We start from the raw sequence: 19567 nt of genomic DNA, 5'->3' as shown, positions 1-19567 counted from the left end.
AATGGGAATCCAGGACTAACAAGATTATTTAGTTGTTTGTTTGTTTTTCCTGCCAGAAGCGGAAGGGTGGTGTGTTGCAGAGCAGTTTATACGAGTGATATTAGTAAAAATATGACATTAATCCATACCTAAGATTTAATATTGCATTCAATGTTTGTTACAGTTCCTGTGATCGTCCTCGTGTTATTGAGGCCTTGAGGGGGAAAGAAATAATCGACATCGCATGTGGAGGTGCACACAGTGCAGCTATCACTTCAAATGGTGAAGTGTACACATGGGGAAAAGGGCGGTATGGAAGACTTGGCCATGGTGACAGTGAAGATCAGTTGAAGCCAAAACTGGTTAGTCTTTATTCTTCCATTGATTGATATGTAATGTTGTTAAAATCATAATAGTACTACACTTGATTTTTTCCACCTGTTCAAGCAGCTCCGGCGCTCACCCAGCATCGTATAAAATGGGTACCTGGAGGAAACTCTGGGGGGTAAAGGCAGCCAGGGCCATTGTGCTGATCACATCACCCCCATCTTCGGCCATGATGAAGAAAGTGTGGGGCCCTAACCACACTCCCTATATGCCTTCATGGTGTGGTGCATTGGACAGGGGAGCACTTTACCTTTTTTTTACCTTGTTTTATCACTGTCATGTTTTGACACATCGTAGTATGCAGTGTTTAATCTCTTAGTGATTCTGATGCACTGTGAGATGTGCTAACATTTAATAAATATTAATGTAGTGAATATTATAATCATATTTTGCCTTTTGGAAAAATTTATGCAAATTCTAAAACATGAAATAAAGTGAGGTGTTAAAAAAAGACTAATACACTGAAACTCAGATTTTACATTCCTGGACTATACATTTTCCAGCATTGTATTTTTTACTATTTATTTATTAACGTCTTGTTTTAAATGGCGGAGTTAAGGCCGTACAAAGCTTTTTCTTCCACTCAACCATATTCTTGATCTTATAATGGCATTGTTTCAATAAACAGTTCTTGAATTTTACAATTTCCCACATTGAAAGTCGTTTATAAGTACCTTGAAGAATAGAAAATAAGAAACACTATGCAGACAATAAAAACTAATATATTTTGCAACATCATTCCTGGATTTTACAGTTTCCTGCCTACACATATTGTTCCTGGTTCTGTTGGACTAAATTGTTCAACTGTAGCTATACTTATAAGTCCCAGTGCAAAATAATGCTATGTATTTTCCCCCTTTTCCAGTATAATGTAAGCTGTGACAAAATAATCAGGACTGTTAACTCAAAGTACGTTCTACATTAGTTTTTCCAGGTGGTATTAATGTCAAAATAGCTCCCTTCTTCTGACACACACATCTTCTTTTGATGCTGGCACTGTTAGAAATCCTCTTCTACACATTCCTTCAGGAGGTGTTTCTTTTGTTTTAACCTGTTCTACCATTCTGTTTCTTTAACCTGATTTCCTTAAGTATACATTTTTGGTGACGAGAAAAGTCGCCCAGGGCAAGAACACTCAACCTTCAGTTGTTTCTGATGAGATCATGCACTTTTGCAATATTTTCATCAGTAATTGAGGTGTGGGGTAGGTTGTTTGTCTTTCACACTTTCCCTTCTCTAAATACAAAACAACAAATTGTTGAAAAATTTTGCCACTTGAAGTTATTTGGCCTAAAAAATATATCATCGAATTTCCACTTCAGTTCTTGTATTTATGAACATATACTTAATTTATCCACTTCATGTATTGTAATTTAAACATGTGAAAAAGTGTACATCTATACCTTTATTATTTCTGTTTCAGGTGGAAGCACTGCTGGGCTATAGGGTGTGTGATATAGCTTGTGGAAGTGGAGATGCCCAGACTTTGTGTATTACTGATGATGATACTGTGTGGTCATGGGGTGATGGAGACTATGGAAAATTAGGGAGAGGAGGTTCTGATGGTTGCAAGGTAACATATTCTTTCATTGACGTTACCAATGTCAAGTGGTCTAATATTAAAAGCTTATTGGACCATTTTTAAATGTTTTATTTTAGATTGATAATTGTGTAAGAGGTTGCATACTCAAAAATCACAATTATGTGCATCAATGAAAATATGGACACTATGTCTAAACCACACATGGTGAAACTGAAATTAGTTTTGCATGGGTAATCAGATTTTTAGATTGTTGAGCAACTGGTCTTGTATCATTTCATGTGGATTTACCCTGTATCACTTTAATTCAGTGATCTGAAGAGGCAGAAAAGCCATGTGAAATAAGCAAAATGAAAATGTATGAATAGAAATGCTGTAGCATCAGCATTAGCAACACATTTGTGAATGTTTTGTAAATAATAGCATACTGTAATACCATGCTTACTTGTCATTGAAACGCTGTTCCTAAATACTTTCGTAATGTCACCAAATTCTCTCACACATCCTCTAGCTTCGAACAAGTGTTCTCGGGTTATCAGCCAGGTTAAGTCGATGTTAGCATCCAACGTTTCGAGCACATACATTACTCTCATTATCAGTCTATCTGTGGCTGAGTTTTCAGTTCAATATTATAGATAACAATCCTCTATCTGACCTGTATGTGTACTAATGATTTCAATCTTCTTACTTAGAATTAATTCATTGACTTCCCAAGTTACCATTATTCATCAGAATTCTTAAAAGGCACTAGTAAATTTTTCCTATTGTCCTTTCTCAGATTTTTCGATATCTTCTTGTACTAGCATGCTCCCCATACCTCTCTATTCAGTTTATGTATGAGTATGACCCAACCTCTATCATATTCCAGAAAAATAAACAAAAAATAAGTACAGAACGTGTTCCTTTTGTGGTAGAACGATGCATGTATGATTCTGTATTAAAGCATAGATAAAATTAATTTATTGACAGTTGCAAATAATAATTCAGACGTTCTACGGTTAACATTTTTCGCTAGTTGCATTTGTCATGGTCATTTTCAACTGTGTTAAATTTCCAACATTACATATTACCAATACAACAAAATATCAGAATTATTTCTCAGAATTTACATTTTTCCTGCATTTTAAGTTACTTATTCATACTTGTCTCTGAAGAACAATATTCAAGGTTCCTTTTAATTATTTTCTGAATTTAAAAAAATAATAATCAAATTCATTTTGCATGTACTAAGCAGGGGCGTGCCGTGACCTTTCGTGATAGGCAAGCGATGGGTTAATTTTTCGTTTCAGTTAATTATAATTCCAAATGTAATATAGGCCTACACACATCCCTACTTACAATGATGTGCATAATGGTGAAGTATCGAGCTTGAGTGTGTGAAGTGCATACATACCTAAAATCAAATCTTCACTGCACGGTTTTTAAAGAAGAAAAACAGCCTCTCGATATAAACTTGTAAATTCCAACCATGAAGAAAATGATGATTTACTTGATATTTGAGGGCAACTGTAAATTAAATTACATTCTTTTTTAACCCTGAAAATAATAAACATCCTAATAGCTTAAAGTTTCGGTCTTAAATAAATGGATGGGTTTCGGTTTCTTACTAGGCTAGAATTGTGAATCATGACTTGTCTTCAGTTGGATGCAAGCGCAGATGTGATTCTGGGAACGTTCATGTATTTGCACTGCATTATAAAAATTGCTCAAGTCACTGTAGCCTGTGTAGTTCCATGGTCCTAAATTTGTATTGAACAAAACACATAGTCAAAAAAAATATTTATTAAGATCATTGCTGCCACATAACCACATAATATTGTTGTACTGCCTAATGAAAACTTTCCCATCTTTCTTAGTTGGTTTGGTTATGCACAATTCAGGACACGGTCGCTCATGGTTCACAATCACAAGCTCCAACTTTACACCATATGTTCTCGAACTGAATGGTTTTGAAAGAGGTCCCTAATCAAGTCCTTACCTGCAGCACTGCAAATCGATGGCTCATCTGGTATGTCAACCATGGTGGAAATTTTCAATGTAGAATCCTACTTTTACACCAGGTACAAAAACACGACACAAAGAACAGAAAAAAACAGCACAATATCACAGTAAAAAACAACATGCAAATAAATTTCATTCTAAGGTGTATAAAGGCATTGAAAAACACGAACTTAAGATATCAAAAGTGTTTTAAAAAACAACGCAAGCGGCGCTTGCCCCACCTTTCCTTACTGCATGCTTCTGGTACTAAGCAATGTTTTTTCTAATAATTTTTAGATTCCTATGAAGATAGAGTCATTAGCAGGATTAGGAGTAGTCAAAGTGGAATGTGGGTCACAATTTTCAGTTGCTCTTACTCGATCAGGAAGTGTCTACACCTGGTAAGTTCATATTATGCATATTTATTTTGAATCCCATCTTGAAAGTATAGTAAATATAAAATTATTATTTTCCTGTACTTTACGGTTATTACAAGCATAAGAAAACAGTTTTTCGTTGTGATGTTTCAGGAGAACATATGCTCCCTTCATCAGACATTTATTTTCATTTTGACAACAATGGTTAGCAATTTTTTAAACAAATAGAATCCATTATATAACTGATGTTGTCAATGTTACATTGTTGTAATATAGCAATCTAAGTGTGAAAAGAAGCAGTCTGTTTTATTTTTATTTCAGATAAAAAAATTTTGATCACATTATTTTTTTATTTAAAATTATGAATCCCAAATATCATCAAGGAAAATGGCAATAAGATGGCATGAACACGATTTGGACATTAGAAATCTAAATCCAAGAACAGGTTTGTCAGCTCACATCATCCAAGAGAAGCATTTGATTAAAAAGAGAAGGGTTTTAAAAAGATTGACGGGGAAACATAGAGTTGAATGTCTGGGAAGCTTCGTTCATTGCAGAAGAACACTGGAATAAATTAATGAAAATAATGAAAATGGTAACATAGATCCAGTATGGAGTTTTCTTTTTCACAAATGGAATAAGCCACCATCTTTAGAATTTAATGTAAGGAAAAACATCAAGAGACTTTGTGAAAACAATGATGGCTTTGAATTATCTGATGATATTTGGGATTCGTAATTTTTTTGAAAAAAAAAAAATATATATATATATATATATATATATATATATATATATATATATATATATATATATATATCTGAAATAAAAATAAAACAGACTGCTTCTTTTCACAGTTAGATTGCTATATTACAACAATGTAACAATGACAACATCCATTATATAAGGGATTCTTTTGTTAAAAAATGTGCTAACCATTGTTATAACTGTATCTTTAGACAAAATGAAAATAAATGTCTGATGAAGGGAGCGTGTGTTCTCCTGAAACGTCAGAACGAAAAACTGTTTTCTTATGCTTGTAATAACCGTAAACTACAGAAAAATAATGCTACAATGCAAGCAATGCGTACATACAAGAGAAAGATAAAATTATTTTAAAGAAAGTACTAATTTCTGGTATGTGGTAGAAAAGGATACCTATGTTCTGCAATAATGCAGTTTTAAAAGTTTTTCAATATTTCGTCAAAATATGATAATATTTTGTAAAAGGACATCATAGATGTGTGATGTACATGATAGTTAAATATTTTCATCAACAGTAATTTTGTTTATGCTATATATATGTAAAATTAGTTGCACCAAAATTTTCATCTTGCTTAAGTTTTGAACTTAAAATATGATTTTTCATGGCAAAAGATACTGTTTATTTCAGGGGCAAGGGTGATTACCATCGATTAGGACACGGAACAGATGATCATGTAAGAAGACCTCGAAAAGTTGCAACTTTGCAAGGAAAGAAAGTTATTTGCATTGCAACAGGTATGTATCATATTTAATATGGAAAATACATTCCCAATATGCCTTCATTATAAGCATGTAATTATATCAGTTCTAGATGTTACTGCAGCACATACCTAGAGCAGTTAATGAAACATTAGATTTATTCCAATCGTCCAAATGAAGATATTCATCAGAGCTAAGTTTGAGAAGAATCTGGTGGTCTCTAAAGTATTCTGATAAAGACCACATTCAGAAGCTTGATACATTGAGCTTTGTATTTGCATTAATTGCTTCAGATATATAATTTATTACCATTTTATTATGTTCTAATGTTTCAAACTTCATTCATTTTCTTACCATATGAAAAACAATTCATAGAGGTTCTGTATATAAATGTATGATAATTTATACTCTAAAAGAAGAACTTTAAAATGATTTCTGTTGTAAAATTAACATTGTATGAGATGTTACTTGTGTAAAAAATGCTTATCTTTGAAATAATAAAAAAAGGCGAAGAATAATAATCTCCCAGTTGGGAGGTTTATAAAGTTGTGATCATAACATCTTAATTTATGTTTATGTATAATGTTATTCATATATTAATGTGCTCAAGACCTCACTAAATTTCCGTTCTTATTGAGATAAAATTTCAAGTTTTACATCAAATGCTCAATGAAATTCAATAGTAGTACCAATTCTTTAAATGACACCTAACTTTCTTCAGGTTCTTTGCATTGTGTGGCTTGCACTGACCAAGGAGAAGTGTACACATGGGGAGACAATGATGAAGGGCAGCTAGGGGATGGCTCAACAAATGCTATTCAAAGACCTAGACTAGTAATGGCACTACAGGTATGTATGTCCCATTTTGCCATCCATTATTGTAGAATTACTCAGTAGTATGGCTTAAAATACCAGTATAAAGCAATAAATGCTGCTGTTTGAGAGTTCTGGTTGGTAAATTACTTCCAGTACTGTGCAGTGTATGGCATGGTAGACATACTTTCTACTGATAGTGTTGTTTCTGCTGTATTTTGGTGGACGTATAAAAGTAGTGAATACACAGTTATTGTTACATTTATGTAACATATATGTAAAGTTTTGTATTTCCACCTTGCAAATTGTATGGTATTTCCGATTATTTTCGAAGGAATTGCTGGATTTAATCCAGTAAAAATCTTACTCTCTTTACTCTGCAATGCTGCCACGTGACGGAAACTAAAACAACCACCAACAGAAAGATCAGCAGATGACACAAGCCAAGAAACATGCACCAGCATTACCAAATTGGAGAAAATGAAACTAATGCTGCCTGGAAACAAATCAGTGATGCACTGCCATCTATGTCCCAGACGCTATATCCTCAGTTAATGGCCCTTTGAAATTAATCTGAAATACCATCCAATTTGCAACATGGAAACATGAAACCTTACATATGTAACATTAAAACCACATTTATCACATCCATCATGAACATGGTTATTGGTTTTGTAGTAACCCTTGCAATATAATTAAAAATAACCCTCAAAAAGTTAAAACACTTGTAAATGATAGTTCCTTTTTTTAAGTGCTCATAATTTCAGTCATCACTGCCCAATTAAGAATGTTTTCTTGGTATATTTTATTCCAAGAGCCAGCAATGTATATTTGCTAGTGCATTTTTTAATAACTAACTTGTTGTGTCATAAATTTGGTGATCTTAATAAGTGTTGGTTTTAATTATGTCTTTTGTTTCATCCCAGGGGAAGAAGATTACCAGGGTGGCTTGTGGTTCTGCTCACACACTTGCATGGAGCACTAACAAACCAGTGTCTGCTGGCAGACTCCCAACCCTTGTTCCTCTGGAATATGATCTCCTGAGAGAAATTCCTCTAACCTCTCTGCGTAACAGGCTGGTTCTGCTTCACCACTTTTCTGACCTCTTCTGTCCAAGTGTGTCTATGTTCCCTGTAGGGATGCAGGGAGAAGATGGGGAAGGACCACTGAAAGAGAACATAGACAAATTGAGAGGAATCTTGGTATCGTCTGCAAAAGAAACAACGTTTAGAAAGGTACGTACTCGTGAACAAATCAATGTTATAAGATCAGTAGCAGAGTTACTGTAATGAGTAGATAGGATTTGAATTCATATCATAGCATAATGCTATAACTGCAGAGCTCCTTCAGGTATGCACTTTATTTGATGTATAGGCCTCTCCGATGGTAGTGTTGTTGCCTTGTAATTAAGGGGTCCTGGGTTCGATACCCGGTGGAGGCACATAGTGGTTTGGATCCCACTTTAAACTGTAGGTCCAGTCCCTATTAGCCTTTCTGTGCATAAAGTGGACTTAAAATAACAATTCATTTATTTGATGTATGTAGTATATATTGTCAGTATCTCGCTAATTATACTAGTCATGATTGTCATATATTTTTTTCACGAACATTGTTTCATTTCTTTGTCAGGTGGTGCAGGCTACTATGATACGAGACAGACAGCATGGACCAGTGATTGAATTGAACCGTATCCAGGTGAAAAGGTCTCGCAGCAAAGGTGGACTCGCAGGCCCAGATGGCATCAAATCAGTGTTTGGTCAGATGGTCACAAAAATGTCTCTCTTAACTCAAGAGTCCTTGTTTTTGCCCCACCGTGTGTGGAAAGTTAAATTTGTGGGTAGGTGAGATCACTGAAATGAAATGTTAACTAATAATAAGACAGTTCTGAGTTTATGTGAGAATGCTAAATGAAGAGGTCCTGACTTTCACTTTCACAAACTCTTTAAACCAAGATTAGTCCTGATTAGCATAAGTGGACTTAGAACAAACTTTAGAGACAAGGAATCAAAATTATAGCACAAAAATGACTCAAATGATGACCAATTTTGTAATCTTTATTTTACACTGACACCTGCAGGCAAAAAGAAAAGAAAAATCCTTGCTGATAATAACGTCGTTGAAAGAAATTGTAAAATGCTAACAACAAGTAAATTTGGCAACTGTGTTGCCATGTCAGTGTCATAGATGTGACTCTTTGCAAATGGTAGTTTAGTTTGTGTGTTGCTTCTTAGGCAGCTTTCAGACTGAAATGACAAGTGACATGTGTCACTTAGAAACAAGCCTTCAAAAATAAATGTAAACTTTCACACTGCAGTGGCATAATGAGCTACACATGTTGCTTGCATGTCTCTTGGACTCTACTGTTGTCCCAATACCATTCATCATGCACAGTGAATGCTCTTTTATTAGACTGGAGGAGGAAGTGCATACTGTATTCCAGTGTGTGCAAATTGTGGTCATGTCACTTGTCACTTTTGTGCGAAATCCCCCATGTCACATGTCAGTTGTTGCTTCTCTTTAAACTGAAAGCACCCTTATAACTCCATTGTTTGTTTTTATTTTTGTAAAGTGATCTTCATTTTTCATTAATATCTGATGTAAATCACTTTTATTTTAGGCGAAAGTGTAGATGACTGTGGTGGAGGCTACAGTGAAAGCATAGCCGAAATGTGTGATGAGCTGCAGAATGGATCTGTTCCCTTGCTCATCGTGACACCCAATGGCAGGGATGAAGCTGGCACCAACAGGGACTGCTTCCTTCTGAACCCCATGGCACGATCTCCACTCCACATGAACATGTTTAGGTTCTTAGGTAAGGTGTTTAGGTTCTTAGGTAACACATGTAGGTTCTTAGGTGAAAATTATGTACGTTGCAGCCACTACTAACGTGCAATGGAATGAAATAATATAAGCTCAGCTAAAACTGAAATCATTCATTCTTCATCTGAACTATGAGGAAACAATATTATTATTGTCTCTGTATTTAACAGTCTAAGTATTACCAACATTACACCAAATTCTGTGTCTTGAGACGCAACTCTTTTTTTAGTGCAATCCTAAGAAAGACTGATGTATGACCTGCAACCCATGAAGAAAAAATAAATTATATGAGATTCACCAAATATTAACTACTACTAATTTAGTACCTTTAATATGACATAACTTTTTCCATTAATTACATAGCGTCACTTTCCAAATAAACCAAAACTTTTAAGATGTTATGAAAAATCAATACATTAAGAATTAAAAAAAGAAAAAGTTTTAAGTCAACAAGAAACAAGCTTGTCCTCCAGAAGCTTAACGACAAGATGATGTTAATACTGATGAGTGCTGTCAGTCCCCTATATTAGTCTTGTGGAAGAAATGCAAATTATTAGCTATAACTGGAGGCCCATGCCTCAGTGAATCAGCACATTAATTTTATTCAATAGCTGCATGCTAATTTATTTGAGTGGTGTAGATATTTACCCCCTTGCCATGCTTTTTTGTTTAGGTGTTTTTATTCATCCTACCCTTTCCCTTTTTAGCTCAGGTATGACTTCAATTAAGGGGGTGTCCTAAAAGATTTTTAACATGTGTGAATAGCGTAAAGTGCTGAAAGTGTCCTATCCTCTCTACACAGTGTTTTTAAAGGGGCATGGTTTTTAGAGAAGGGGATAGTTCCTTCCATCTTGTAATGGGTGCGAATAGCCTTTAGTGCTGATGCCATTTTTGTAATATTTGACCAATAATATATAACAATCATTTGGTCCATTTGAACTCCTGTGCCACTCATATTAAAAGCAAGAGGCATAATCATAAAGTCGTAAAATTCTAACTATACATAAATAAAACACATTCTTTTATCACTTTGTGAAATACAAACATAGCAAATTTTCCTTATCTAGAAACCAACATTGCATTGATTGGTGCTTGGTGTAGCTTGAGGTTGTCCTTGCATGTACGTGCATTTTATGATGTTGGAATAGAAAGTTACATTGCCCTTAATACGCATGTTCTTTATTACAGGAATATTGATGGGTATTGCAATTCGAAGTGGGAGCCCACTGAGTCTGAATCTAGCTGAACCGGTCTGGAAGCAACTGGCAGGAATGCCCTTGACTCCAGCTGATCTCACTGAAGTAGACAGAGATTATGTTCCAGGTGTGTATAATATTCTTGATATTTTTTTAAAATTTATATCTGAAAATGCAGGCAAAAATGTTTTTCAAAGGTGACATGGAACAAACAACACTAAATAAATAATGTCAAAGACCAATATTTCACTGATTTTGCTCCAGCATTGATTGCAGTGTGTGCACTCTGCCTTCATGCATTCAATACAAATGAAAATTTTTTTTTTTTTGTAATTTATGGTCATTACAAGAAAGTGCCTTCTCTGTGTACTCAGAGAAGCTATAAGCCTCCATAAAGAGTTTGAGTTTTTGTTTCAAGACCACTTTATGCATATATAGGCTAATTGGGGCTGGACCTACAGTTCAAAGTGGGATCCGAACATCTGTGCAATGTGCCTCCACCGAGTATTGAACCTGGGATCCCTTAATTGCAAGGCTGAGACATTACCACTATGCTATCAGGAAAGAATTCAACATCAACATATTTTTTGTTTAGCTGCTCTACCATACTGAAAACAAACACCACAAACAGAAAACAGTGGCATGTACTCTAAATTGCATGAGTCTCCGTACCTGGAATGAGGAGACAGTTCAACATACATGTAAGTGCAGGTGTGTGCATATTTTGTGCATGCTTTTTCTTGCTTCTCTGCATGTGTTTGCTGTAATTTTCATGCATGTGCTTACAGTGCACATGAAAATTGAACCACCGAGTCCACCTTAACATCATGGTGCTGTCTTCAGTGTTGGAGCCAGAAGTTACAGGAGAGATGTGCAATGTATATTACTGTCTGCATCCTGCCAGTTTTTTAGATATGTTTATCAGTGGGGAAAAAACACAATATTTAATCTTAAAATATTGAAAAGTTATCTGGAAAAATTTGGAAGTTGTGCAGAGTAGTTGCTTTACATGCAGTTTATGAGTGAGACTGTGTCTTATTGACTTAAGTCAACATGGAATTTTTTAAAAAATAATGGATGATTATGGGAGAGGTTTCAATGGTGCTTTTTTTCTTTTGTAGGTTTGATGTGCATCCGTGACATGGAGCCTGATGAAAAGGCTTTCCAGACCTTAGAAATGCCATTTTCCACTCCTTCTGCATTTGGTACTGAAGTTTCCCTCTCATCTCGTTACCGTCGCATTACATCTGAGAACAGGCATGAGTATGTTCGGCTTGCCCTGAACTACAGGTGTGTATATTGATAATCCAAAGCTTATACTTTGTGTCAATGTAATTATTATTATGTATTGCATGCATTGCTTCTTATTTACTTCTTTTCTGCATAATATTTCAACTGTATGTGACTCTTGGCAGCTGAATGGATCTAAAGTCGTTTTCACGTTCAGAAGACACAATGGGCTCTTATGGACAATGCTTTTCTTATGGGAAAATACGAGCATGCTGTTGTGAAATTTCTCGATTTACAAATTTAGCTTACGTAAAATCGGTACCTGCAGTCTTGCAGGAAATTTTGTAGAGAATACGATGGTGAACACAAAAAACTGGTAACTTGCTTACATATTTTTAGATGAATTAAAAACGCAAATTTTCCATGAAAACAAAACTTTGCATTGTTTTCATTCCTAACATTGAAACATGCCGTAAAATTGAAGCATTCATTATGAAAAAAATTGACACTGTTTTTTAACTGTCATAGCTGATGGTGGTGCTCAGAATTTATCAATACTTGAAAGCATATTCGCATTAAAAAATATTCAAATAAAGTATGTGGAGATTTTTTATATTTGTGCAGTAGAAAATGTCGTCGCTGGCCATTTTTTGTTCTGTAATTCGAAGTAAAAACTTCCAGCGACAAAGTTGTGGAGAAAATAATGAAATTATTTTTTATAACCACTCAAAGGTTCCCAGAAATATTACTTCCATGCATTTGGAGTTTCTTTTTAACCCGAACCGCGCGCGAAATAAGGAGACATTGTCTGGCCATCTTGAGCTGACTCACCGCAGCATTCCGGCTAATCACCACCAAGTTTTGGAGTTATTTTATTTCCATTCAGTAAAAATATTAACTTCATGCAGTTTGTTATATTAGAATTGCAATTACTTGAATTTAATAACTGACAATTATTTCCAATGCTGCTGTTCTGAGCAACATTAGTGCTGTCGCAAATACACGTTGTTTTTGTTTACATTACTGTCGACACTAATACTGAAATGAAGATCACCTTTCAGTTTCCAACGTACACATAAATTCATAGACACCATATTAACCCTTGAAAGCCTTTCCAACACGTGACAAAATATGGGGTTTCAAGATAGAAATATGACATGCCTTGCTTGCGTCATTGACGTCTTATCAGTTCAAGTGCGCCATAACTCATTTGTTTGTTTGGGTTGCAACTTGAATCTAACCCATGTGCCAGGGTCCCCTTTCTTGAGTGAGAGGTCTGCTTTGGTCTGTTTCGACTTTTTTCCTCTCTCGAATAAGTGTTTTCAGTTGTGTGAGCACTCGGTGATTTTTACTTTTTAAAGTGATTTCTGAAGTGTCATTGTTATAGACAACGTGTCTTTATTTCGTGCATTACACTCGCGTGTGTAGTGATCGCAATGGATCGTAGGAAAAAGGATAAGATAATTAAAAGTGGCTAGAGAACAGCAGTCTTACGTGTGTTCGCCTACTTGAAGGAAAAGAACCCCAGACGTAGCCAATCGTTTATTGTTAGTGAACTTTGCAAAGGGACTGGTGTCAGTAAAAGCACCTTCTTTACATTAAGAAAGGAAAGTGGCAAAGGACCAGTCACTACACTGCGAAAAAGACAAGGTGGGCTTCAATATAAAACCAGCAGGGAAGTGAAGTATATAATGACTTCGTATGAAGTGCTATACGGCGGAAATTTCACACATTTCTGTTTCAAAATGCTCCCCCTACAATTAGGGCCGTAATGAAGGAAGTTAATGATGACAATGATTTGCCCAATTTCACTTATTCAAAGTTTTACCGTTTGGTAAAAGAAATATGGTTCGAATTCGAAAAGCGAGGAAATAAAGCACTAATGATTGAAAGAAACGATATTATATTGTGGCGACATTCATATTTACGGAAAATGAGACAATTTAGGAATCTAATGGGAAAATGACATGCTAATGAACTGTAACGTTCACGGTATAATATTAATATTAATAATTATATATAATTGTCATTATATATATGAAATATGTAACACCTTCATTGTGAAGGAAGCTCATTATTTCCCGGCGACATGAGCTAGCACTGTATTGGCAACACTGTGCAGTTTCTCCATAAGCGCCGTTGTGTCTTCTGAACGTGAAAACGACTTTAGTAATGTGATGAAACATGATAGATTCCAATGTGTTTGCCAATATTTTTTTCTCTGATTACAATATACGTGATTATTTAGCAGAAAAAATACTGTAAAACAAATTCTCTCTCTCTATATTATAAATATCCTTAGATATGCGAGTTTGCTAGTTTTTCTTTCAAGTAACTATTATAACACTATACTGTATTAAACTTTTCAAAACAATATCATTATGTTGGGCCTCCCCGATGGCACAATGGTAGCATCGTTGCCTTGTAATCAAGGGGTCCCAGGTTCGATACCTGGTGGAGGCACACACTGGTTCGGATCCCACTTTAAACTGTAGGCCCAGTCCCAATTAGCCTTACTGTGCATAAACTGGACTTAAAACACCAAATCAATCAATCAATATCAGTATGTTTTCTGTGATAAAAATTTGGAAAGTAAGAAATTGAATATCAGAATCATTTAGTTTAAATATGTCATATTCAGCTAATATTAAGTACATAGGCATTCGAATTTGTCACAGCCTATTAGAATTGAGTAGCTATTAGATACAGTTGAAATATTGTATAAAAAAGTGTTAGAAGAAATAAGAAAACAATACGTGTTTACATATAGTTATTATTTTGTAATTTATATTCATATATACCATGCAGTGTAAGTTCTGATTAGCTTAGAAATTAGTAACAAAGCATGTGATCACATTGTTTCCATAGTTTGACATACAAATCAGCACTAATTTTGCATAAAATTTAATTTATTTAATGAAGCTAAATTCTTTGGAAGTCAAAAGGCTGCTTAATTTTTTTTACTGAGACATGAAAATACACTGATAAAGATATGTTTAACATAATTTTTGAATGTCCTTGACAGTTGGAGATCATGGGGGAAAAAGGTTACTTAATAAAATGTGAGAAGAATTAATGCATGAAATGAAAGCAGCAATTAACATAATGCAGTTCCTGATTGAAAAGTTGGTGGAAATATATGTTGAACTTGAGTTGAAATGTAACATTTCCACTAACTTCCCAATCAGTAATGTAAATTGTTCTATATATGCTAGAAGTTATTTTTAATTTAATATGATGTATTGTAAATGCATTACATACATGAAAGGGTTCATGGTTTCTTGTTTTCATGATGTTTCAACATTGCAAGCAAATGTCTCTCTCAGGTATTCAATTCAGGGATCCAAGCCAGTTGATAAAAACATAAGAGCAGTCATTTATGTACAGGGATTCCTTACACCAAGCAGCTGTTGTTGTGTTAATGCATTACTTAGTTTCTATTACCTACAACACACTTGGTATTCTCTTGTTTTTTTAGTGCTGATCATGCAAAAATGGAAGTGTTTATAAAGTGTTGTAATATAAAATTTCAAAAAGAGTGGTACAAGACATAACAGCATGAAAAAATTTCAGTTGTTCATTTGTCACATTGAACTGGATTTAACTGAAACAAAACAAGAAGTATGCATTCAAGAAGTGTACCATAAACGAAGAAGGAGAAACTAAATAATATACCCAGTTATATCACTATATTACAGGTTGCATGAATTTGACGAACAAGTTGCTGCTGTAAGAGAAGGCATGGCCAAAGTCATTCCTGTGCCTCTTCTGTCCCTGTTCACTGGTTACGAGCTGGAAACCATGGTTTGTGGATCTCCTGACATTCCTCTGCATCTACTGAAGTCTGTTTCTACATACAAGGGTATGTGTGTGGTTGTTTTCCATAAAATTATTAAACTGCTAGTTTAATGATAATGAGTAGTGGGTGGTGGTTATGTTAGCATTGTTTTTTTGTTTGTTTTTAATAAAAAAAATCTTCTATTTCACTCAACTTTAAGGTCAGTATTTTAGTTTTAATTTGATACATTGTACAGTCACGGACACTTCTGTGTTGTAATAGTCCCATTGAAAGTCAATGGATTTGTTACAACCCAGAAGTGTTCGTGACTGTACAAGAATTAGTCGGAAGTAGGGCCAGAAGAGCTAATGACACCAGACACATGAAATAATTAAATTTTCATGATCGAAGGCTGCAGGCTGCATCTTCAGACATAGGTAAAAGACAAGCTGTGAATTTTTTAACATTTCCAGTCTCTGCTGAGTGTTTTCTATTTCCTTCTCACATTTATGTGTATAATTGCACTGTTTAATCTTCTTTTTGTGTGAAATGTTTAATGCATGCTAATGTTGTTTCCCTTGTAGGTGTGGATGCCAAATCGCCACTTGTTCAGTGGTTCTGGGAAGTTATGGAAGAATTCACAAACCAAGAGCGATCTCTGTTTCTCCGTTTTGTCTGGGGCAGAACAAGGCTTCCCAGGACGATAGCTGACTTCAGAGGAAGAGACTTCGTGTTGCAGGTACTCTGTGACTGGGCCTTCTCACTAATAATAGTAATCTAGTATGATGACAGATATTATCATTGTGGGGTGCAACATGTTTTACTCATAAGTAGACCTCGGATTTTAGGTTTTTGACCTATTTTTTTCCCTTTACAGGTATGTAAGAAATAATAAGTTATGTCAGCGTTTCGTGAAAAAATGCAACAACTGATGAAGTTTTATAGTGCCCAAAAAAACCTATTTTAGATTTATGTTTCTAAATCAAGCCTTTTTTTAGGTTTTTATATATTTTTAAAGGTTTTACAGGATTTTTATCTCACAGAGGCATTTGGTTTGTTTGATCACGAAAAAATTCAATGGCAAACGTGTTTGAAATGTACTCTCTGTCGATTTCCCTTCCTCCAAGTCCATGGTGATTTGTCAAAGCTCTAAACAATGCAAAATGTCTGGTGCCACTGTTACCTGTACAATCCAAAGTGGTCTGATCTGTGTGGTCTTGCTCACTTTTGTGACTTCGGTGCTTTGTGGCATTCATGCCTTTCAAACTAACATTTCAGCATTGAAGTTTGCACCACTGACTATGTTTTTGTTGAAAGATTATTTTCAGCATATAAGATGATCCTCACAGATAAAATTGCGGAGTTTGACCGTAGATAACATGAAAGAAGATAGTTGCCTAACTATACGGCGAAGAGTGGAATAGCATTTAAAAGTTCTGCAATCTCCGTAGGGTTAGGCAACACACACAACAATATGTAAGATAGTGCATATTTCAGGATATAGGTGTCCCATTTTTATTGCAGGTGACTATACCTAATCAGCATTTTTCAGGAATTTTGAACTAATTTTTTTTTACCTACTTCAGAATTTTTTGAGCCTAGCTTAAGATTTTAGGACCTATTTTAGGATTTTTAGAACCTATTTTAGGATTTTAAGAGCCTATTTTAGGATTTTTAGAGCCTATTTTAGGATTTTTGGAACCTATTTTAGGATTTTTTGAACCTATTTTAGGATTTTTAGAGCCTATTTTAGGATTTTTGGAACCTATTTTAGGTTTTTTTGAACCTATTTTAGGATTTTTAGAGCCTATTTTAGAATTTTTAGAGCCTATTTTAGGATTTTTAGAGCCTATTTTAGGATTTTTGGAACCTATTTTAGGGTTTTTTGAACCTATTTTAGGATTTTAAGAGCCTATTTTAGGAACCTAAAAGTCTGAGGTCTACTCATAATACAAACACAAGCTACCAGGCTTCCCCGGTGGCGTGGTGGTAATGCTGTCATCTAATCAAGGAATCCTGGTTTCATTTCCATGAGGTTATATTGCCCACTTTAATCTGCAAGCCCAGTCCCAATTAACCTATCTGAGTATAAAGTGGACTTAAAACAAATTTTGAATATCAATCCAAGAATTGTTACAACATTCATTAATTGTACAGTGGTTCACCTTTATAGTCTTTTCGTCTGTGCATCCCTCACAATAACAGATAAAGCTACAAAAGTAACTATACAATAGACTTTTAGCACTCTGTAAAGGATAAACTTGCCCAATTAGGGACATAAGTGTTAAAAAACACCAGAACTCGAGCACACAAAATACATATAAACCAGGTTGACATGTAATTCTGCAGGAGCCTATGTGGAACTTGATGTGAAAAGAATCAAACTCCCCAACATTGTACACAATATTTTGACAGTTTCATTAGAAAAATTGTCGTTTCTTATTTACCACTGTCTGGGGAAGATGTGGAAAATATCTTCAATCATATTACTGGAGTAAAATGTACATTCTAATTTATTTTTATCAATAATGTTTGAGGTAAAATGTAATTTCTTATCATTGCTATCTGCCAACCCAACTTAAAAAATTCTGTTCTACACATACCTACTGAAATATTACTATGCAGGAAGGGCTAGTTTGAATGATGTCACGTTCATTTTGCTATGCTTTTCTTTCAGTGTTATTTACAGAACTGAAACTTTTGTAACTTGGAAGTGAAAGTCATGGGAACATCCACTTTTGTGGAGTCTAAATATGCTGAACATTATACAGAACTTAGTTTTCACGTACTGGTATTTTCCTTCAGTATGACAGCTATTTTAATATTCTTGATTGTTTCTGATATACTTGCATGTTAATGTTAATGAATATTTTGAACAACTTTTAAATTGTTACATTGGTATTGGTGGGAATAGTAAGAGTATCATTACTGCTACCAGTTCAAGTTGTATCAATGCAGCCCTAATTATAATGTTTTGTATCCATGATTTCTTCAGAATGTGTCAAGAAGTAATCGTGCAATTTCTTCAATATAAAAAAGTCATCTGTAAAGTTGCATGTAACATTTAACTCATTTTTTCCTGGTTTTCCCATTTAATCCTGACGAGAATTAATGTTACAATAGTTATTGTAATCTCCTTAGAAAAGTATTGTTAGGGTTTTACATTTATAGACATGAACAGTAATTTTATAATTTTAGTTTTATAATGTATGGTTAATATTACACAGAATTTGATATTTATCATGCTGTTTTCATAATGCTGTATGTTTCAGGTGCTAGATAAGTACAACCCTCCCGATCATTTCCTACCAGAGAGCTACACGTGCTTCTTCCTTCTGAAAATGCCAAATTATTCCTGTAAGGTAAGTCTCACAGTTACAATTCCTCTGTAGTAGCTTCATAATTAAATTATTTTGGCCACATTCATACATGTCTCATTAGTCATCCTTGGAAAACAAGAATGTCTTAAAGAAATATGCTGTATGTTCACTGGACTACAATATTTTGGATATCACATAAATTTATTTGATGACTGCCATGTATGTAATTTATATGTTCTTAAAGTTACATGCTCATCAGTGAATTTTACCTTGCCTTGTTTTGACTGCAAGAAACTCATTTTCACCCTAATGAATCGTTGGTCATATCTCAGTATATGCATGGACAAGCAGCTGGAGAGATGTGCCTATGGTGGTGTTTCCACTAGTGTTCTCAACCTCAGTATTTCTCACCACCACTCTCCAAGCTGCTGCTATGAACACCCAACATTGCCAAACAATTACTGTGTACTCTGTTTTTCAAGGTATGTATGTGTTCGTTACACATTACTTTCAACATGTGCAACAACCACATCATGACACACTTCCAATCTGTTGGCAGTGGCGCAACAGATTTTCTGGAGCAATGCCTGTGTTATGGCAGCAGTACCTTGTGTAATATAGTTTCGGAGCTCCTCTAATGTGGCAATGGGTCAGGTAGAACACATGTCCTTTAATAAATCCCCACA

General features: G+C 34.8%; 1 protein-coding gene across 1 annotated transcript in view; it reads left to right on the top strand.

Annotated features, from left to right (window-relative positions):
* HERC2 (E3 ubiquitin-protein ligase HERC2) overlaps window positions 1-19567 on the top strand; it is a 186885-nt gene that overhangs the window by 165388 nt on the left and 1930 nt on the right. The window contains exons 71-83 of the mRNA XM_083119057.1: window positions 164-341; window positions 1790-1939; window positions 4184-4287; window positions 5654-5760; window positions 6446-6573; window positions 7464-7772; window positions 8167-8374; window positions 9155-9349; window positions 10546-10680; window positions 11675-11843; window positions 15482-15645; window positions 16146-16300; window positions 18834-18923. Coding sequence (XP_082975183.1) covers window positions 164-341; window positions 1790-1939; window positions 4184-4287; window positions 5654-5760; window positions 6446-6573; window positions 7464-7772; window positions 8167-8374; window positions 9155-9349; window positions 10546-10680; window positions 11675-11843; window positions 15482-15645; window positions 16146-16300; window positions 18834-18923 — 2092 coding nt within the window. The remainder of the gene's footprint in view (window positions 1-163; window positions 342-1789; window positions 1940-4183; window positions 4288-5653; window positions 5761-6445; window positions 6574-7463; window positions 7773-8166; window positions 8375-9154; window positions 9350-10545; window positions 10681-11674; window positions 11844-15481; window positions 15646-16145; window positions 16301-18833; window positions 18924-19567) is intronic.

Source organism: Lepisma saccharinum, chromosome 3 (genome assembly GCF_977018435.1).
Source record: "Lepisma saccharinum chromosome 3, izLepSacc3.1, whole genome shotgun sequence".
NCBI lineage: Eukaryota > Metazoa > Arthropoda > Insecta > Zygentoma > Lepismatidae > Lepisma > Lepisma saccharinum.
Note: the sequence above shows the minus strand (reverse complement) of the source record. Positions and strands in the feature narration are given on the sequence as shown.